The following is a 22551-nucleotide window of genomic DNA, read 5'->3' on the forward strand; positions in this document are numbered from 1 at the left end:
TCTGTCTCCTGGTCATTAATGCTGCTCCTAGCTAGCTTACTACCTTCCCTGGTCCTAATGTCATCAGCTCCAGGACTCACTAATTCCCTCTGACATGCTCCTTCCTTGCTTTCTCCCTGCTTTTGTTTTTTGAGTCAGGTTTATTGACGTTTATTTTCCAGATAGTAAAATTCACCCTTTCTAGTGGATGGTTTTATGCATATTGACAAATGCATACAGTTGTTTTAACAAGCCACACTCAAGAATAGAATAATTCCATCACCCAGGAAGTTCTTTCATGCCCTTTTGTGGGCACCTTCTCCCCGCATCCTGACCCTTGACAACCACTAATTTTTTTCTGTCCCTTGCCTCTTCCAGAATGTTATATAAATATGTCATATATGTAGAGTTTTGAGTCTGGCTTCTCTCTAAGAAGACATGCATTTGAGAGCCGTCCCCGTTCCTTTTGGTTGCTGAATCGGTTGCTGAATCGTGTTCCATTGTGCAGATGTATACCCACTCACCAGGTAAAAGACATTTGGGCAGTTTTGGGTGGTTGTGAATAGAACCATGACAAACAATCCTGTTATAGGTTTTTGTATGGACCTGAGTTTTCATTCCCGTCAGGCAGATAGCTAGGAGTTGACTCATATCTTAATCCACTCTACACCATCCTCACACTTTGACTTTGCTGCTTACTTACACGCATCCTCTGATTTGAAGGACAAGATATAATGCCATCAGGAGTTAAGGGCTGGTATTTCCTCCCTTCCAGCCAGTCTCATGTCCTCTGAACACCAAGAGGGCATCCGCTCTCCCCCTGAACCTCCGTGTTATTCCCCCACATTCCTAGTCCTTAACACACGGTGCTGCTGGCTTGCCACACTGACAACAGGAGCCTTTTTTTTTTTTTATGTAGTAGCAGGTCAGAGACCATAATTGTCATAGTGCCCCCCCCCCCCCGCCACGGCCCCTGGCTAAGCTGCAAACCTGCTGACCTAGCATTATAGGTGCCCGGGCGAGGGGAGGCGGGGGAGTGTGCGGAGCAAGCCCCTAATCTTATTAACCTGAATTGAGGTTACTAAGGGTTTATTGGCTGGTGGCTCAGTCCTGGGCTTGAAAATGTTGCAAGAGGCTGTGGGCTCTTGAGCTGAGGCTGCAGACACTAGGACACTTATCTTCCTAAATGTTGGGAATGAGTAGCTATTACTACTTCACTATGGAGTAATTGTTTCAGAAATAAAAGTTCTAAGGCACTGTCTTTATCTCTCACCCTTGCCCAGGGCTAGGCTGACAGGACTTGAAAAGCTGGCTGAGTCCCTTGGGAGAAATGAACCTACGTTGGCCCAAAGAAAGACTGAGGTTAGACACAAGGAAAAACCTGGTCCCAGTCTTGCTAGGCACTGGTAGATGACCAAGTGAGATGGGCAGCTTCCTCTAGCAACTACCTGGCTACCTGAGAAGACTGTGAGAATGCAGCCCACCCTAAGGCTGTGAAATGAGAGAAGAGCGATTGTGAGTTGCTGTCTGAGCACTTACAGTGTGACAGCCCTGCTCAGGTCATTTAGATAAGGGCCTGAGCTCAGGTTTCCCGCCCCTGGAGTTCCTGCTTTGCTTTTCCCGAAGCACGTTTCAAAATAACCACTTAGAGTGGAGCCCGTCCCAACCACTTCTTAAGTAGTAGGTGCTTGCTACCCTGCTCTCTGTCTCCTGCTCTCGAGACCTGGAATGGAGGACCCCCCTTCCACCGGCTCATTGCACACACACCCCTCGCTTCTGTTCTGGGACCTGCGAGTAATAGACCTTGTGAATTTACTCCCTTTGTATGAGTGCCTTGAAACTGCCTTCGATCAAAACAACCCTGGGGTTTTCCCTTCCCCAAAGTGGGAGCTGGGATGCTGAGGGAGCTACCTGCCAACCCTGTGTGGGTGGCTTAGTGCCCCCTCATTCAGCGGGTCATAATCTGCATGTTCTTAATTCAGTACGCCAGCTCCAGGCCCCCTGCACGGTCTGCTCTGAACCAACTGGTGGTGTTTATTGTGGGATCATTTTCCCCTTGATCCTCCCAACAGCTCTCAGATTCTGACCAGAGCAGGGGGGATAGAAAATGGAATTTTTGCTTGAATCACTAAATTAAGGTTCCACATACTAAAATATTGAACTCAGCTCTGGTCCAAATTCTAGCAAATGTTGAGATAATTTGGATAACCTAATAGTCCCTGTTCTTGCAGATAAGAGATAGCAAGAGGGAGAGAGGTGACACCCGCGCTATTGAAACAGCTGCCGTGATCATTAGCAGTGCTACCTTTCGGTGTCAGGTTTGGTTTGGTTTTGTTAACAAATATTAGCAAGAATCAGGGATCCTGTGCTACATACATGTAGCACATACACTTAAGACAGGCACTTAACGAAAGTGATTTTCATACAATATAATTTTTAATGTCTATTGTACAGCTGTCAACAGCATCGTTACACGTGTGGACCTAGAGCAGCATTTTCTTGATGGTTCTCAGTGCTCCTGGGAGGGGAGAGCTCCGGGACCCTCATCAGAGGGGCTGACTCCCTCAGTGTTGTCCATGTGGGTCATTCCTTGGTCTCCACACTCAGAAGTTGAATTGAATTAAACCTGGGACCAAAATCTGACAGAATGTCCAAACATCTTTGATCTGGTCTTAAGCCTGAGAGAATTAGAGCCCCAGAACATACCCCAGGCAGCACCAGAAGTCTTATTTTTTCCACACTGAAAACTCCTAGGGCAGCAGTGAAATCATTCCCTCCTTCCCCTGAAAGCTTCCTTTCTCTCTTTTTCCAGAAAGAAGTAAAAACTTCTTTTGCAGTTGCTAGCATGGGAAGATGAGCTGTCTCAAAGAATCTTCTGTAATGCGGAGGCATTTGGGAAATACCGTTTTGCAGGATGGGTGTCTGGGGCAAGAAGCAGGACGAAGCTCGCAGAGGACTCTGTCCTCCACTGTAGACAGTGTTGTCCGTGGGGCCTGTCACGGCACCTGTGTGGGCGTCCCAGGAGGTGAGGCCTGGTCTCCAAAGGGTGGACTCTTGTCTGATTGTTGCTCCTCTTCCACAGAAGGGCAGCCGTCTAACCCAGTGCTTCCATAGATGAGCCAAAGGAGGTCACACGGCAGTTTAGCCAGAACATGCCTACAACCCAACTCCCTCAGCCTGTGGCTCACTCCTGGCCAAGTGACTGAGGGCTTGTGAAGGTGACACAAAAGCTGTATTTTTGCTGAGGGACATAATCCCCTCTCTTTAAGTTCTCTTGTCTCATGATTGAGAATTCCTCTTTTGAGCCCTCAGTGCTCTGGAGAGACCATTACTCTTAGAAAAGTGTAACTGTCCCTCACCTTCTGTAATTACATAAAATGGCTGATGTGTCCATCTTCGCATTTGAGAAACATGACAGCGTGGCCAGTACATTTTTCAGACTCTTAAGCTTATGCATCAAGTGACACTTTGGATATAGAATGAAGCAACTCAGAGCTCAGCGTAACAGCCAACTCATAAGAAGGGAGCAGCCCTCAGGTGTAGCCAGTAGCCTCAGGGTGGAACTGAATTCCTGTGCCATGAGGAGTCATCCACTGAGAGGGCCCCCTGAGTCCACCGCGAGGGTGCGTCCTAGGGCAGTGAGCCTGAGTGGGACTCATTCACTCACACTTTGGACAGTCATTCAACGGAAGTTTTTAGGGACCCTGAATTTTAAATCCCACCATCCAGAAGAGTCTCTGTGAGACGGCCACCCTCCTTGGGAGATTCAGATTGGATCAGGGGGGTATCCGCGTTTCCTGGAGTCCACTACTTCTCAGTGCTCAGAGGGGAGGGGGTCCCGCGACCGTCAGCCAGCCTCTGGGGCCTGGCCTGCATCCACACCCTCGGCTTCCACCTGGTTACCCTTGCCCAGCTTCTTCACGCTCTCCAGGAAGGCCTTCCAGGTCTCCGGAATGCTCTTCTCCAGAAGCCAGCCCTCACTCTCGCACTCGGGGTCTTCGGGGTTGGCCACGCCTTCCAGCGCCGTGTGCAAGTAGCGCAGCCCGATGGTGATGGTCACCTGGTGTGGGGAGAGGAGACTTAGAGGAGATCTGGGAGAAGTAGCTGGGGCAGGGGTTACCAGGAAACCATGGCAGCCACCAGCCTGCTCATCCTGGGAGCCCTTCAAACAAGGTTCTGTTGGGGCTGGGTTGGCGAGGCCCTGCCCGCCCCAGCCAGGCCTGGGTGCTCGCAATCTGCCTGTGCTCCAGCCTCATCTCAGGCCCCATTCTCCTCCCTTTCCAGTCACCCTGGGTTTCTTTGGATCCTGCCCACACCCAGCCTTGCTCCTCTCCAGTTTTACCATTTGCTGTTTTCTCTACTTAGAACATTATGGGTGCCCCTGCACCTGAATTCTCCCCTCCTTGCCCGCAGGTCTCCCCCTTCCTGGGGGCATTAATCCTGGGCTCCTTCTCTCTGTGTCCACCCCCACCCCCACCCCGTTCCTGGCACGTTGCTAGGCACATAGCGGGTGCTCAGCAACTATTTATTTGCTGGACAGAATTAGAAAGTCGTCTCCTTTTCTGCAAACAGTAGTGATATACGGTTTCCCTCTACTTGTGTTATTGTGATACTAGAGCACGAGTGGGTGATTTGTTTGGATTTGCTCACTGGAAGTCACTGCAGCAGACTGGTGCCAGAATGCCTGGGTTCAAACCTCAGCCCTGGCACTTAGCCAGCCATGTGACCAGGAAACCTCAGTTTACTCATCTGGTTTGCAGATTTTCAGATGAAGTACCGCCTGCTCCATGGGCATGCTGTGATGCTTCAGTGTGTGTAGAGCATGGTACCTGGTGCACAGCAAGGATGAATAGGAATATCAGCTGTAGTTGGTTATTAGTGAGCATGGTAAGTACTGTTTCCACTTTTCTAACCCTGTATTGTGTTAGCCACTCGTTTCTACACAAATTCCTGGTTTGCTGTCTTACACTCTTCCTTTGACGGTATAGCAAACTCTGTGAGAGGCCTAGGCCCACTAATGGAGAACATCCACCCCCTGAGGGCAGGGGTGGCCTTGATGCATCTTGTTCACCTGCTGTCCCAGCCCCTACAACAGCACCCAGTGGTGGTAGGGCCTCAGTAAACATCTGATGAATGAATGCTCTGGGAGCATTTTATAATTACAGCACTGGATGATAATAGTAACGAATAGTTTTAGGTTATTGTTGACTGAAAGTTTAATAAGATATTTTTACAGTGGAAAGACTCACCTCCAGGAAGTCCTCCTGGTGTGCGTGTACCCACTCTGATTCCTTCCTGCTTTCCTCAAGAAGGCCCCCTGTTGCACTATGAATTTTGTGCTAGGTAATGGTACTCCCTTTGGTTCATGAGTCTGATGTGGACTCATGGATTGTGAGACCCAGGAGGGCAAGGCTGAGGGCAGAATCTTATCAGCCCCCCCTTGTGCCCATCACAGAGCTCTGCCCACTAAAAGCCTCAGGGGCAAAGGGAAAGGGGATTAAAACTCCCTGTTCCCAGTGAACAGTTCCTCTCCTTAAGCGGTCACTAGGTTCCTGGAAAGGTGGGTAAACTGAGAGGCAGCCAATGGAACTCCATTTTCCCACTGACTTCATTTATCCTTTCAGTCTTCTTTTCATGTGTTTTCAAGGGACGCAAACTTCTAACCTTCTAGCAGTAAGCTTCTCTCCTTATTCCACCCACATATTCCCAAGACTCTGCCTCAAGGAGCTGGTGACTAATAAATCATCATGAATATGCTTGTGTTTGCCTTAATGTGAAAAGAAGGCCTTCCTCCCTATCTCACCCCCTCAACAGGCAGTACAGTTCTGGTGTGATGTGGTAAGTTAGAAGTGGTGCGTCTCAGCTGAGAGCCCAGCTATGTGTGAGTTTCCACAGCACTAAAGATTGACTTATTTAAGGGAACCTTTCAGTGAATCTTCTCTGATGGGCAAAGTTTCCCCACCTCATGTTTCTGGTTTTGTACATTTAGGTTTTGGAGTTTGGGTTTCTGCTGTCAGCTCAAAGCATGAGCCCGTGAGTCACTCTGTGCCACCTTGGTTTACCCCTCGCTGACAGTGGGCTCTCGTTCAGCACCCAGGACAGCGCCCAGCACTCGTAGGTTTTTCAGAACTATTTCTTCAGTAAATGAATGAATGAGGGCTTGCTATATCCCAAGACCTGCAGCTACAGAGAGGAATTAAACCTAATAGATGAGATAAGATGAACCTACAAATAATTAGAATACCAGGTAAATTGCTACCAGAATCTCAAGAGAAGCACAAATCATTGACTGGACACTTTGATGTGCCTGTATCTCCTGTTTGCCTCCCAATAGTTCCAAAGCTAAATGCTGGCAGCCCCCTATAACAGAGATGTTAAATAACTTTCCGAGTCCTTAGACTCAAAAAGTGGAGACACAGGATAAACCTCTGAAACATGCAAAGTGTTAGAAGCCAGACCTAAAAGGTCACATATTATATGATTCCTTTTATATGAAATGTCCAGAATAGATAAATCCACAAGGACAGAACACAGATTGGTGGTTGCCAGGGGCTTAGGGGGAGGGGAGGAGGGGGACTGACTGCTTAACGGGTATGAGGTTTTTTTGAGGGGGCGATGGAAGGATTTTGGAACAAGGTAGAGGTGGTAGTCACACAACATTGTGATTGTACCAAATGCCACCAAATTGTTCACTTTAAAATGGTTAATTTTATGTGCTGTGACTTTCAACTCAACGAATTCTTTTTTTTTACGTGACGGGACAGAAACAAAAAATAGAGGTGCTGGTATTCAAGCCTGGGCCTGCCTGCACGGCGGGCAGAGGGCTGGTTCCCAGGAGGGAGACCCAGGCCCAGCTCCACCCCATCAAATCCCAATGGGGCAGGTGGCTCCCTCTTGCCCTGCCCCCCACCAGCCCAGGGCCTACCTCAAAAAGCCAGACGAGGAGCGTCACAGCGCCCACGGAATTCATGAGGTTGCTGTAGTAGCTCAGCAGGGCGGCCCTGCAGCCGCGCACCCACAGGTTGAGCTCCTCCGTCTGGTGGTCATAGCTGTAGTGTGCAGAGTTGTTGGTGAGCTGGTACTGGATACAGGGCCGTGGCGAGCTGGGGTTGCAGCAGCTGAAGGGGACTCCATCCACCAGGTACCGCCCATCCACGTTGCTCTTGATGCGACTGGAGGAGAAACAGACGGCCTAAGACCAGCTTCTTGAACTTCTCACCAGGGGCCAGCTCCTCCCATCCCCCACCTCTGAAAATCTGGAATATTCATTCATTCATTTGCTGTCTTGAGAAATATTTACTGTACACCGACTATGCGCCAGCCACCGTTCTAGGTGCTGAAGATGGAGCAGTGACCCTAGAGAGCCAATGCCCCAGCCTTCCTGGAGCTTATGTTTAGAGGGTTAAGATAGATGATAAACCAAGAGGCAAGTAAATAAGGAACATACGTATTCTAGCCCTTGTGGAGCAATGGAGATTCAACAAAACCTAACAATGACATTTCAAGAATCCTGTGGGCCTGCTGATCCTGAAACTGCCTGGCGTTTACGTCCTGGAAGCCTCTGAGCAATCTTTGGTAAAACTAAGATCCAGAATGCTGTTCACTGTACTGATTTGCCAGAGGATGGCCTGTTAGAGGTTCAGGATTTCTTCAAGGTCCTGGATAACTAGCGGTATAGATAGTAAAGAAGTCACAAGTGGGGGCATTTAGACAAGAGTGAGTCACACACATGGGAAACGTGTTCATTCTTTTATTGCCCATTGTTTTAACCTGACTGAATACAAGACCGACAAGAGCACTGTACTGGCAATTGCTAGGTGTGTTGGAACATGGATGTTGCACTGTGGACAACATTTAACACCGGCCTGCGGAGTGCTGCATTGTAAACTGCAAAATAAAGACTCATTTTTTAAAAAAAATCAACCACTCCGTGCTGCCAGGCCCTGGCATGCGGTGATTTCTTGGGTCTGTGCCAAGCTGGTAGGAAGAGTAGCAGGACAGGTGGTGACTGTTGAGACAAGACTGCCTAGCATTCATGACCATCAACTTCAGCACCCAGCCCCACTCCCCAACCTCATCTCCTCCTTACAGATCACTGGGGACCAAGGTCCCCTCTGGCCAGATCACTTCTGCTCAACAGATGTTTCCAGAAGGCCTGCTCTGTCCCTGGGCCTTTGCAGGAGCAGAGAATGGGTCTTTGCCCATGGCTTGCTCTCCATACACACTGACCTCTGCCCCCAGCCGGGTGGGAGCTCCGTACTCACCTGAAGGATGCAACTTGCACAACTTTTGCATCTCTCCACTTATACATATATTTGGTTAGAGCACACCATACATTCATGCAGGTTCAAAATTCAAAAGGGGCAGCCATCGTTATAATGAAAATTCACTCCCTCCCCATCAGGCGGACTGGTTATGTTCCATCTGACCTGTTCGTGGTTACCCAGGCAACTTTACATATCAAAATTAATGGAGGTGGGCTTCCCTGGTGGCGCAGTGGTTGGGAGTCCGCCTGCCGATGCAGGGGACGCAGGTTCGTGCCCCGGTCCGGGAAGATCCCACATGCCGCAGAGCGGCTGGGCCCGTGAGCCATGGCCGCTGAGCCTGCGCGTCCGGAGCCTGTGCTCCGCAACGGGAGAGGCCACAACAGTGAGAGGTCCGCGTACCGCAAAAAAAAAAAAAAAAAAAAAAAAATTAATGGAGGGAATTCCCCGGCGGTCCAGTTGTTAGGACTCCGCACTGTCACTGCCAAGGACACAGGTTCAATCCCTGGTCAGGAAACTAAGATCCCACAAGGCACATGGCGCAGCCAAAAATTAAAAAAAAAAAAAAAAAAGATTCATGGAGCTGCACACTTACGATTTGCACCCTTGACTGTGTACATGTTATCTCGAGTAAAAAGGGTTTTTTGTAAGTTGCACATGATGCATTACATAATAGCAGCAGACTTTTACAGCACAAGGATAGGGAGCATGTAATTGTTCATAATAGAAATTGTTTCCAACAGTGTTCATTGAAATGGTAATTAATTATACTCTTAAAAAAAAACATGTTTGTGTTCAACTTCTAAATAAAATACCCTCAATACAAAAAAGTCTCCCACTCATTCTTGTCCCTTGGCCCCCAAGTTCCCTCACTGTGGCCAGCTCTGTCTGTCCTTTCACAGAAGCTTCAAGCATGGATAAGCAAGCTCAGATTTTGCAGAGTTCTTATTCTTCCTGTATGTTTGTTTGTTTATCCAAATGGTAGCATTATATACACACTGTCTTGAATCATTTTTTTTCCCTTAGCAATACCTTAGAGTTTTTTGTTTTGTTTTGTTTTTTTTGCGGTACGCGGGCCTCTCACTGCTGTGGCCTCTCCCGTTGTGGAGCACAGGCTCCGGACGTGCAGGCTCAGCGGCCATGGCTCATGGGCCTAGCTGCTCCACGGCATGTGGGATCTTCCCGGACCGGGGCACGAACCCGTGTCCCCTGCATCGGCAGGCGGACTCTCAACCACTGCGCCACCAGGGAAGCCCCCGCGAGATCTTTTTATATCTGTCAAATGGAGAGTGTTCTCCAGGTTTTAATGAGGTGCATGGTGTCCCCCTTGTGCAGATGGCCCATAGGGTACTATCCATTTCCTATTGATGGACATTTGGGATTTTCCCAGTGTCTTGTTTTTTTTTTTTTCTTTTCTCTTTTTTAACTTATTTATTTATTTAATTTTTGGCTGCATTGGGTCTTTGTTGCTGCATGTGGGCTTTCTCTAGCTGTGGTGAGTGTGGGCTTCTCATTGCGGTGGCTTCTCTTGCTGCGGAGCACGGGCTCTAGGCGTGCGGGCTTCAGTAGTTGCGACGTGTGGGCTCAGTAGATGTGGCACACGGGCTTAGTTGCTCCGTGGCATGTGGGATCTTCCCGGGCCAGGGCTCAAACCCGTGTCCCCTGCATTGGCAGGGGGATTCTTAACCACTGTGCCCCAGGGAAGTCCCCCCAGTGACTTGTTAATACAAACATGGACATGGGTCATTTTGCATATTGGGAATATATCTAGAGGATCAATTCCTAGAAAAGGCATCTCTGAATCAAAGGGTCCACCTGTGATTGCACCCGAGCTCTGCCATATTTCTCCTCTCAGGGGTTGTACAGTCACACCCACACCAGCCACACCCACATAAGTCCTGTTTTTGATCTTTGCCAACCTGACAGATGAAAAATAATATCTCAGAGTTGTTCTGATTTCTGTTTTTCTCATTATAAGTGAAGTTAAGTATCTTTTGATGTGTTTAAGATCCATTTGTGGTTTCTTTTCAGTGAACTGTCTGCTGATCGGTATGATTAAGACCTGAGGAAGGCTCTGAAAAATGTGGCCTCCTTGGTTCCATAATGGTCCTCGCCTGGGTTATGGCGACCGTATTTCCACACACCCTGTAGTCCCTGCCCTCTGTTTCATGGACAGAGCCCACTGCCCAGAGAACAGCTGGCCCTGGATGCACAGGTGATCCAGGACCAGGACCACGATAAGAGCAGGACAGCCTGAGTTTACTCCTGGTTCATCCCTCTGGAAAAATTCCTTAACCTCGCCAGGCCTCAGTTTACTAATCTGTAAAATGGAGTTGACATAAGAGTTGTATGAAGGGATCCACGTAAAGAGGCTAAGAAGAGTGCTTGGTACGTACTAAGTGTGTAAGACATGTGGACTCCTGGGCTAGGGCTGGGAAGGGTAACAGAGCAAGAGACCTCAGGTGAGCTCTGTGTGTCGTCGGGGAGCAGCTGTGACAGTGGAACAGACCACATGACACCGCTGGGGAATAGTCTCTTGTGCGTGGGTGGTGTGGCCTCTGCCAGCTGTGGAGAAGAGTGCCTTCTGTGACCAAGACTGCAAGGCCAGGGACTTCCCTCGTGGCGCAGTGGTTAAGAATCTGCCTGCCAATGCAGGGGACATGGGTTCGAGCCCTGGTCCACGAAGATCCCACATGCCACGGAGCAACTAAGTCCATGCGCCACAACTACTGAGCCTGCGCTCTAGAGCCCATGAGCCACAACTACTGAGCCCGCGTGCCACAACTACTGAAGCCTGTGCGCCTAGAGCCCATGCTTCTCAGCAAAAGAAGCCACCGCAGTGAGAAGCCCGCTCGGCACAACTAGAGAAAACTCACGCACAGCAACGAAGACTCAATGCAGCCAAAAATGAATAAATAAATATTTTTTAAAACTTAAAAAAAAAAAGACTGCAAGGGCAGAGCTCAATGCCAGCCTGAGGCAGGGGCTGTGAGACATTTGTCCAATGACGGGAGTGGCTGCTGCTGAAGCTCAACTGCACCGAGCGCCATGGGAGCAGCTCTCCCTGCACAGCCCCGCACGGCACCTGGTTCCGCTGGCTGGGGTGGTCCTGGGTGGTCCCAGTGGGAGGACTGGAGCAGAGGCCCTTCAGCTTGGGGCTCCCACCCCTTCCTGAGGGACGAGCCAGCCCTGCCCAGGACTGAGCAGACGTAGTCTCCTACCCCTATGACCAACCCCAGCGGGCCTGGTCCCCAAATGCAAACACTGTTCGTCCCTCTTCCTGAGCTGCAGGCTGTCCCTGGAGTCCGCTTCCACCTGCACAATGTCCCACCTGGGCCATTCCCAGTGTCCCCATGGAACGGAGTGGGTAGAGCACAGAGAGCTGGCCTTTGAGTCTCAAATATGCATCTGTGAGCTGTGGACTTGTGTGAGGTGCGATAATCACACCCCCTCTCAGGGGCTGTGGGAGGTTTAAATGAGGCAGTAGGAGGATGCACTTGACACAGGCCCTATGAGAATGCTGGCTCTTCCCCACTCATGGCCATCTGGGGGGGACCCTACAACCCACCAGGCTGTTCTACAGAGGAGGAAGTGGGGCCCAGAGCAGGGCAGGGCCTCACACAAAGTTACACAGTAAGTGGAAGTCCAGCCCACAGCAGTTGCCCACCCCTCCCCTCAGAGTTTCCTCAGAGCCTCTCAGGTCTTTCCTGCCTGTTGGCTTTTCTAGCTAAACTTCCTGGGAAAGTGTGAGTTCTCTCCCCTGTTCCCTGTCCCAGGAGCCCTTCCTTGTCCAGCATCATCTCTCCTATGCACTCTCCAGGTGTCCCTAAGGTGGGGTGAAGCCTACAGATCTGCCTCATACTCCCTGAGGCAGGGCTGTGTCTTCCCTCCCTCAGAATGGGGGACCCTGAGGGTATGCCTGGCTTGGTGGACATTGGGGTTCCCCCAGACCCCCAGCCTAGGACCTCTTGGGGTCCCACATCTCTGAAACTAGCCCTCCCTCTCCATCAGAAGCATTGTCTTGTTGACTTAGCCCTTGCCCTGGTTCCAGCCACAGATTAAGGCTCCACTCACCCTCTTAAGACAAAGGCAGAGGAGAGCTGCTTAGGTGGTGAGCTGACTATTTCTATCAGAGTATTTCCCAGGCTACAAATCTCTGCTCAGGGCTCACCAAGGCTTGTCAGGGTCTTAATTAAGATAAGGCTTTCTTTTAGCCCACTCTCCCACAGCCAAGCTACATATGACTTGGGAAAATCATCATGTTGGAGTTTTCCTGGAAAAAGCAACATAATTTAGTAGGTGAATCAATAAGGAAAGCCATATGGAAATGAGCAGAGGAGGGAGCCAGGAGTGTAACTGATAATGTGTCAATCCCCAACCCGAATGCCAACTGAGTGACACCTGTGGAATCTTGGCAACTCACTTGACTTCTTTCTGTGAGCCTCAGTTTTCTCACCTGAGAAAGGACAATATAAGTCTCTGACGGGTGTGGTGGTGATTAATTGAGATAATACACATAGAGCACCTGGTATACAACAAGTGCAGTATTAGTATTTCTTTGAAATACTAATAGTATTTCTTTTCTTTCTTTTTTGAGTAGTCACTGGATATAAAGAACTGCAGGTGGTGATGGAGGACACAAGAAGGAGGGGACCCAGCCCTGCCCTAAAGAAGCCCCAGTCTGAAGGGAGACACAGCACTGCTTTCAGGGAGAGCCAATCCGACGGGAGATCTAGACGGCAGCAGAGAGTCCTGTCTTATCGGGAGAAATAGGCCTGACCTGAGGGAGCCCCAGTCTGAGGAGAGACACAGCCCCGCTCTCGGGGAGCCCCGGTCTGAGGGGAGACGCGGCCCCATCCTCGGGGAGCCCTGGTCTGAGGGGAGACGCAGCCCCGCCCTCGGGGAGCCGCAGCCTGAGGGGAGAGAGAGCCTCGTCCTCAGGGAGCCCCAGTCTGAAGGGAGACACAGCCCTGCCCTCAGGAATCTCCTAGGCCAAGGTCCAGAATTCTCTAGGTATCCATTAATTGTTTAGGAAGAGGGAACAGGTGTCATAGCCTGTGGGTTCCGTGGGAAGGACAGTAAAGTGAGAGCTTAGTGCCAGCTTCTTTCTCAGACTGAGGGCCCCAGGCCAGGCTTTCCTGGCTGACAGTTCCTTCAGGCTGACAGTGCCAAGACCCCTGAGCTGCTTCATGCTCTGCCTTTCACCCCAAGACACTGAAGCTCAGCTCATCCTGAAAACAGGAGGAAACTTTAAAGGAATTGTTATAAACTGGCTGAAGACCTCAGGTGCCTCCTGGTGTGATGCAGTAAGGTACCCATAGCAGCACCCTAGGGGGTGCTTTTGCCAAAACTGAACCTGAATCCAGCCACACCTCAGCCCTGACTACTGGTTTACAGGGAAATACAGATGAACACGTTAGAAGACAGCAATTGGCTACAATGGCCCAACCCCAGAATGTGGGAGATTCTGCAGGACAAATGGCCGACTTCCTCCAAGACGCACATGGCATGAAAAGGTAACTCTTTAGAGTAAGAGACTTAGGAGACCAAACAACCAAATGCAAAGTCTGGTTTAGATCCTGATTCGAATAAACCACCTGTAAAAGACATCTTGAGACAATCAGAGAATATTGAACCCAGGCTGGGTATTAGACGATAGTAATGTCAGTAGGCATTACTAACATTGTGCTTCTGTTAAAAACAAAAAGGCAATAAAGCAAACCCTCTTCATCTGTTAGAAATTCCTCCTAAAATGTTTACAGGTAAGAGGAAACAATGCCCTGGATTTGCTTCTTAATACTCAGAAGGGGGAAAATGTTATGGGGGAGCGAGGGTACATGGGGATTTGTTATAATCTCTCTACTTTTGTGAATGCATGAAGTCTTCCATAATAAAAGTTGAAAATGAAAAAAAAAAAGCAGCTCTGGTGGTTAAGAATCACAAATCTATATCCCGATATCGTGCTCTGAAGACTGAGTCAGTGAGGGAGGCAGCATTCCTGGACTCCTCCCTCTGAGGGCCTCCCCCAGTTATAACAGAGTGTCCCCGCCCACCCCCACCCCAGGACCACCAGGCTGGGGAGGGAGTGAGAAGGGAAACACAGATGCAGGAGGATGGAGCACAGCATGGCTCCACGTGCCACAGCCCACGAAAAGCCTGGGCCGGGGGGAGGGGGCAGTTCTGACTTCCGTGGGGCCCCAGGATGATCTGAGACCCTGGCACAGAAGGACCAGAATCCCATCACGATCCACAGGTGTTTGTAGAGCTTGTATCTTATCTGCCCACACCTTCCGCTGTCCCTCTGGAGGAGGAAGAAGAGAGCAAGACAGAGAGAGGAAGAGGGAAGACCTGAGGCCCCTCCCCACCCCAACACCCTCCAGCTGTCGGAGAACAAGCCCTCATCTGACACCGACTCGGTATGAGGCAGAGTGGAAAGAGCAGAATCAAAACCTGGCGCTCCCTGCAGTGGGATACCATCCCGAAAGAAGAAGGAATGGGTGCTGATGCGTGCTGCAACATGGATGAAATCGGAAAACGGTATGCTAAACCAAAGAAGCCAGAGCCCAAAGGACAAATATTACAGGATTCCATTCAAATGAAATGTCCAGAACAGGGAAGCCTACAGAGACAGAAAGTAGAGTAGTGATTACTTGGGCCTGGGGGCAGGGGAGGCCGGAGTGAACACTGAAGGGTGCAGGGTCTCTCTGTGAGGTGGTGAACACATTCTAAAATCAACCTCAGTATCGGTTGCACAACTCTGGGAATGTACTAAAAACCGTTGAACTGTACACTTGAAATGGGTGAGTTGTATGGTGTGTGGAATATATCTCCATAGAGCTGGTTGGTTGGTTGGTTTTTCCAAAAATTTGCCCCACACCCCCAACCCCAGCTTGCCACTTCCTGCTATGAGATTTTAGGAACATCCCTCAAGCTCTCTGAGGTTCAGATTTCTCATCCACAAAATAGAGATTAACAGTAAAAGCAACAAAAATACAAACCCCCCAGGAGAGGTTTTGTGCACACCAAATAAGGGCCTTTTTCCTCCTCAAAGACCCAGCAACTTAGCAACAGGGCAGGCTGGGGTTGGGGTGGGGTGCGGTCAAAGGCTTGTAAATTCTTGTAAAAAATCTTGAATTGTTCCCACCTGATCTCCATGTTTAGCTCAGGAGCCTTCAGGAACCAGCTGTTGACCGTAAATATTCCCCTGAGAAATCTCCGAAAACCAGCCGTCCCTCCATGCTTGTCCAAGCTCACAAGTGCCAGGCTCAGTTAGGGATGGTCAGTTCCTCTTAATGTTGTGACCATATTTGTGTGTGTGTGTATGTGTGTGTGTGTGTGTGTGTAACAGAGACAATTTTTTCCTAATCAATGGAGTTAAGATTGTTTCACACCAATAAGTTGGTATGGGGCATTGAGGTAATTTTGATCAAGTTTAATGTTTGCCTGAAAATTTGGATATGCCGACCATTGGGAGTGGAGCAGCCTGGAGCATTTCTCCACCCTGGGACAGAAGGGGATTTGGGGATCACAGAGAGATCTTGTAAGTCTCATCAAGGACTGACTCTGTGCGGAAGACGATCAAGGAAAATGACAGAGGAGAAGATGAGAAGCCCCTTCCCGTCCATCACAAAGGCTAGTTCTACCCTCAGCTTCTGCTTCCCCCACTCTCCCCATCCCCAGGAATCCTGCTTGTCCCTCTGGCTTCACACCCTCCTAGGGCAACTCATATAAATCATGCCACTTTGTGCTGTCCCTGCGGATCTGTCCCCTAGGAAGGGCAGAGTGGTTTACAAGCCTCCTTGACAAGGGATTTGTAGCAGTAATCCCCACCCACAGAGAAAACAATCCCAAGCAGTGACCTTCAGTCTGACTTCGCTTCCATCTGAGGAGCAGCTAAGCTAGCCATCTGGGGTTCACCGGTGTTGTCTGGGCTTCAACCATGTCCTGATGCCAGTGTGCCCAGCGCCCAAGGTGCATGTCCCCTTGGACTCACCAGCCTCACTCAGAGGATAAACCAGCTGGATGAACAATTGAAGCCCTAGCCTCAGGCAGGGAATGGGTAGAGTTGGACAGAAGGAAGAGGTGAGGGAGAGCCACTGGCTCTGGACAGGCTGACCTTTCCCTGGAAAACGACTCAAGACCCGCAATGGTGGGTCTCTGGGAAGGGGTATGCTGGGATCAGCACAAAGGGTGAGATTCTCTTTCTCACCAGCACCTCCCTCCATCCGCCGCTCAGGATTTTATTTTTACACATGCCAAGAACACTTTAGAAACACTTTATCGAGTTGCACTATCATGATTTAAGTAGTAAACACCAGCAGGCATTTATTGAGCACCTGTTGTATGCCAGGCTCTAGACAGAGCTAGGAGGTGACCTCCAAAGTTGTGTATTCTGGTGCCTTCCTTTAAAAGGTGGGCTAGCAAAGGCCCAGGGCATCAAATGACTTATCCAAGATCACCATCTAATTAACAACAGAGACAAAACTACAGCCTAGACCCCCTGACTGCCCCATCCTCTGCTCTTTCCACCGTATCCAAGGACAAACACCTTGAGAATGGTTGCTCAGGGTTGAAAGGTTGGAAAACAAGGGAACCAACCCAGAAATTTATGCTTTTAGGACCGAATGCACTCACTTTGACTGAATGAGACAAGCAGCCAGATGAAGTCTCAGTATATGTGATCCATGAATTCCCTCCTCCCGAATGAAGCAGACACACGGTCCTGGCTGGGTCTCCCCCTGGTGACCCCCATTCAAATAGTTTCTATAACTTGACACTTTCCTCCCATCTTAGCCAAACATTAGGTTGAACCATATGAAGTTGCTATTTTTATCGCTCAAAAATGATAGAATATTGACAATTCCATATGGTCCAACCCAATACACCCTCCCACGCAGTAATAAGTTGTACACACAGAGCACCCAATGGGGAGGAAAATGCACTGGACAGGGGGAGTCACAGGCTCGTGTCTCCGTGTCCCCATATCACTCCGACCCCAGGACTGGAGGCTACTCACTCTTTGACTTCTTTGGAGGAAAAGTCCAGATAGCGGTTGCTGATCCACTGAATCTCAAACCAGTCCCGAAAGCCGTTGTTGCCACAGCACTTGAACTCAATTTGCAGCGTGTCGATGGTCTTCTTCATGAAACACCTGCCTGGGGTGTCTGTGTCCCGGTAGAACTTCATGCCATTCTTGAGCCCGTGGGCCAGCGTGCTCTCCAGGGAGCCCCGCAGGAGGAAGCAGCAGAGGGCCACCAGGAAGAGGACAGTGTTGAAGAGGACACACACGGCCAGGTATGGCTTCAGCCAGGGCTTCCACTTGGCGTACTTGGCAGGGTCCAAGGCGTCATAGCAGATTTTACCCGCCAGAGAATTGAAGACACAGGACAGCACCCCCATCCCTATCAAGGAATTGGGCACAAAATGGCTCTCGGAATTGTCCATCATATCGCTCCGCTTCCTGAGTTCAATCTTTAGGAACAGCCCTAAGCCGAAGATGATGATACCAGCCAACACGGAGAGCCAGTTCATGAGCCAGAGCCCTTGGGCCAACTTGACCCGCTTCTTCTGGTCAAATTTGACTTTCAGCAAAGCCATACTTGCAGAGTGCAGTCCAGGCAGCCTCTCACTCCTGACCTCAGTAAGCCCGGAGCCTGAAGACTCAGGGCCTTGGGAAGGGTGCAGATGGCCCAAGCTGCAGGGAGCTGCTCTGGGGGCTGCCCATGCTGCGTCCCCTAGCCTGGGACCCCTGTTAACTCACTAGTGGGAGCAGGGGCCTCAGAGTCACAGCTCATGAAGGGGCCAGTCCTCCGCGTGTCGTTTCTGCAGCTCCCTTCCCAACAGAGGAGGGACAGACTGAAGGCTGCAGATTAAAAGTGGGATCCACAAGACATCTTGCTAATCTCTTTAGTCAGGTTCATCCCATTAGATAAAGCCGTGCCAGTTTCAGAACATGGTCAAGAGGAACCTCCATGGACACCCTGGAGCAGAGAGCTCTGGGTTCAGCTTGAAGAATCAGGAGTAAAAAAGACAAGACTGGGCTTCCCTGGTGGCACAGTGGTTGGGAGTCTGCCTGCCGGTGCGGGGGATGCAGGTTCGTGCCCCGGTCCGGGAGGATCCCACATGCCGCGGAGCGGCTGGGCCCGTGAGCCATGGCCGCTGGTCCGGAGCCTGTGCTCCGCGGCGGGGGAGGCCGCAGGGGTGAGAGACCCGTGTACCGCGAAAACAAAACAAAACAAAAAGACAAGACTGGCCAGAGAAATGGGCTTTATCTGGAGGTCTGGCTCAGATCACATCATGTGTCTCCCCAGAGCATGTTTCTGGGCCAAACTCCTTCAAAATTTGAAACTTTCTAATGGGACAAAAGACATCATTATCCAAGTTGAAAAACAAATGACAGATTGGAAGAAAATATTTGCAACATGTAAAAAAAAGAATGAATAAGCAAAAAAAGAAAAAAAATTAACTGCCACAGTTCCACATCAAAAAAAAAAAAAATCATCAACTGGAAAAGCAGGCAAAGGAAAGGAACAGGTGATTTATAACAAGCGAACCTGGAAAGTCCAAGGATCTGGAAAACTTGTCAATCTGAGTAGGACAAAGGGCAATGCAATTAAAACAATAATAAAAGACCAAACTTGCACATCTGTCAAAATTCTGTCACCAATATAAACAAAGGTAGTAGAAATGAGATATACATTCTTGATGAGTCTGTAAATTTATTATTATTTTTAATTTATTTCTTGGAGTAGTTTCAGGTTTACAAAAGAAATTGAACAGAAAGTACAGAGCATTCCTAAATACTGCTTTCCCCCAACCAATTTCCCTATAATTAACATCTTGCCCTTGTGTGATACATTTATTACAATTGATGAATCAATTTTGATACATTATTAGCTAAAGCTCATAGTTTACATTAGGGTTAACTCTTTGTGTTGCATGGTTCTATGGGTTTTGCCAAATGCATAATGTCACGTTTCCACCATTATATCATATAGTATCGTACAGAATATTCTCACTGCTCTAGTAACCCCTGTGTTCCACCTGTTCATTCCTCCTCCCCTCCCTGCCCAATCCCAGGCAGCCACTGTCTCTATAGTTTTGTCTTTTCCGTGTCATATTGTTGGAATTGTACAGCATATAACCTTTTCAGGCTGGTTTTCTTCCCTTTGCAATATGCACTTAATGTTTCTCCATGTCTTTTTGTGGCTTGATAGCTCATTTCTATTTATCGCTGAATAACATTCCATTAATGTGAATGTACCATTGTGTGTTTATCAATTCACCTATTAAAGGTCATCCTGATTGCTTCCAATTTGGGGCAATTATAAATGAAGCTGCTACCAAAACTCTACTATGGAGGTTTTTGTGTGAACATACGTTTTCAACTCATTTGGGTAAATACCTAGGAGTGCAATTGCTGGATCATATGGTGAGATTATGTTTAGCTTTGTAAAAACCTGCCAAACTATCTTCCAACGTGGCTGTATTATTTTGCATTCTCACCAGCAATGAATGAGAGTTCCTGTTGCTCTACGCCCTAGCCAGCATTTGGTATTGTTAGTGCTCTGGATTTTAGCCATTTTAATAAGTGTGTAGTGGCATCTCACTTGTTTTAATTTGCATTTCCCTAATGGCATACGTTGCAGAGCATCTTTTCATATGCTTATGTGCCATCTGTATATCTTCTTTGGTGAGATGTCTGTCCAGCACTTTTGCCCACTTTTTAATTGGATTATTTTCTTTCGATTATAAGTTTTTACAGACTTTTGGGAGAGTAATTTATCTATCTCTATTAAAATTTAAAGTGCACATTGCCAGTGATCCAGCAATTCCACTTCTCAGAACAGCCTGTGTATAACCAGAAGCCGTTTTAAGAAGAAACCGATCCTGTCCTCAAATTCATGTCCACCAAATACAAGGAAGTCTTCATGATTAGAATAAGAGGCCCATGAGCTCAAGGCAGTAAGAGGGTCAACTCTCCAACCTGGAATCTCCTTTCTTCCCTATGTGTTTGTTGGGTCCCACTAGATTCACCACCTACACACTCCTCTTTAAGATCTCCAAATCACTAAGTAAAATCGAAGGAGTATTTCTCCACATGTAGAGGAGGTGTGAGAACAAAGCAACGGGACCTGATTTTTTTGTCCTCCAGCGTAGTCACCTCGGAAAACAAAACACGTATTCCATTGCTGGACCCAAGTCTAAACTCCAATTTGAGAGTGATTTCCAAGGCCAGGTTCTGAGCCATTTGGGGAAATCTGTCTTGTTGTTTTATTGTCAGACCACATTTTGAGTCAAAAACAGTATTACCCAGAATGATCACTCTTCTAACAGCCAAGATTCAGCTTCTAAGTAGCTTTGGACCTTCAAAGGATTTCAACTCTTCATCATCAGAGACATTGAATGTAATTTGATACATTAGCTAATAATGTATCAAAATTGATTCATCAATTGTAATAAATGTATCACACAAGGGCAAGATGTTAATAGAACGTCCTCCAAGAGAGGACGTTCAGACAACCAGAAGTACGACCAGATTTGTACCTCATATACACAAAATCTGAGGACAACTGTCCCAAGAGAAAAGGGACATGAAAGAGTGTGAAGCTGTCTCAGAGAATCTCTTAGGAGCACACATGCATGTGAGACAATCAGAGGGAAGGAGAAGAAAGATTTGCTGAAGAAAACAGAAACAAAAGTTAAAAATAGGTCTACAGGGATAAACCAATTAGTCAAGGACCTCTTTCTCCTCAAATGACCCAGAGGCAGGGTTGAGTCTATGGCAAGTCTGTGGATGCCCCCTGGTGGCCAAAAATATAATGACTTCAGTGGATGGGAAAGGGAGATTTCACCTCTCAGGCTAGCATCTCTGAGCATGTTAAATTATGTAGAAAGGCAAAAGAGAAAGACCAGACACGTCAGAAATGTCCCTGGCCAAACTTTTCAAGTAGGAAGCAAGGCAGGATACGCTGAGGAACGAGCCAAGAAAAACAGGCTGCAGAGGAAGGAATAATGCATCCCTGCTGGAGGATGGGGAAAGCTGGCTACCTCCCCTGCTGGACCAATGGATGTAAGTGTTGACGCTATAAATCTATTACAAAGATAATAGAATAGGTTAATTGAATTAGGGGTGATTAGTTTTTCTTCCTTAGAATTTCCTTTCATGTTATTATAATAATGGAATGAAAATAATGAAATAGTACATTTAAACCAAAAAAATAAAGGAACCCAAGAGATCATCTCTCTAGACTTCCCACCCAAGGAAGAATGAGGCACAGGTTGGCTCTTTGAAGAATTAACTGACTCTTGCTTTCTTAACCTCTCTCCCTTGTCATCCTGACTTCTCTTTACTCTTTTTCCTTCTTCCTTCCTTCCTTCCTTCCTTCCTTCCTTCCTTCCTTCCTTCCTTCCTTCCTCCCTCCTTCCCTCCTTCCCTCCCTCCCTCTTTCTTTCCTTCTTGCAAAGCAACAAAAACCTTTTCTCATCAGTTTTTGCCCTCCCTCTTTCAGGTATAGTCCTGGTTACTCCTCAGAATGAAGATCAAACAGAGCCATTAGAACCAGTTTAAAATGGAAAATTCCATAATGAACACAAACTCCAGTTTGATAAGAACAAGTCAAGATCATAAGGACTGTTTATGAAAGAATATTTCAGAAAGAGTTAAAGAGCAAGAAAATATCCCTCTGAGTGTCCCTCTGCAACAGCCAGCTAACCCAAAAGCTTGACCTGGACCTGGCTTGCAGGTATAATGTCCCCGAGCTTTACAGCCAAAATGTAAACATCTCCAAGATAGCAGAGGAGTTCAGTGTTCCTCCCACAGGTGCCAATCTGAGTGGAAGAGTGAGATTACACCACTTGATATCACTTGACACATATTTAATTGTTTGCTGAATTTAGACTAAAGCAGGAAGAAGACAGAAGTGAAAATAGTAACTAAGCAGGTTCGTTTTTATGTATCTCAAAGGAGAGTATAAGCATTTGGAAAATAGTCATCTTAAGGAACCAATTATATACAATCTTTGACTAATTAAAATTAATATGAGTAAAAAAAGTATAATGCTCAAGTGAACATTCTCCCTCCCCCATATTCCCTCCCCCAGCATAAAAAATAGAATATCACCAGCACCATGGAGCAACCTGGGTGCCCCTCATTCTGTACTCCCAGAGGTAACCTAAATTTGGTAATTATTCTTCTCTTGATTTTCTTTAGTACCTATGTGTATGTGCTTCAACAATAATTTTTTAGTTTTGCATGATTTTGAACTTGCCATAAATAAAATCATATGGTAAGTATTCTTTTTGCTTT

At 48.0% G+C, this 22551-nt stretch overlaps 1 protein-coding gene across 1 annotated transcript; it reads right to left on the bottom strand.

Annotated features, from left to right (window-relative positions):
* Nucleotides 1-983: 983 nt before the first annotated feature.
* PRPH2 (peripherin 2) lies at nucleotides 984-17840 on the bottom strand. The gene is made up of 3 exons (XM_032650253.1): nucleotides 17260-17840; nucleotides 6905-7151; nucleotides 984-4039 (listed from the first exon to the last, which is right to left on the bottom strand). Exons 1-3 carry the CDS (start codon nucleotides 17838-17840, stop codon nucleotides 3827-3829), a joined length of 1041 nt encoding a protein of 346 aa, XP_032506144.1. The 3' UTR covers nucleotides 984-3826.
* Nucleotides 17841-22551: the final 4711 nt, after the last annotated feature.

Source organism: Phocoena sinus, chromosome 11 (assembly GCF_008692025.1).
Source record: "Phocoena sinus isolate mPhoSin1 chromosome 11, mPhoSin1.pri, whole genome shotgun sequence".
NCBI classification, from domain to species: domain Eukaryota; kingdom Metazoa; phylum Chordata; class Mammalia; order Artiodactyla; family Phocoenidae; genus Phocoena; species Phocoena sinus.

Coding starts and splice junctions, on each gene's coding strand:
- PRPH2 (XM_032650253.1), bottom strand. CDS start 17,840: ATGGCTTTGCTGAAAGTCAAATTTGACCAGAAGAAGCGGGTCAAGTTG. Junction 7,152..17,259: donor TCCTCCAAAGAAGTCAAAGA/GTGAGTAGCCTC, acceptor TTTCTCCTCCAG/TCGCATCAAGAGCAACGTGG. Junction 4,040..6,904: donor TCCTCGTCTGGCTTTTTGAG/GTAGGCCCTGGG, acceptor TCCCCACACCAG/GTGACCATCACCATCGGGCT.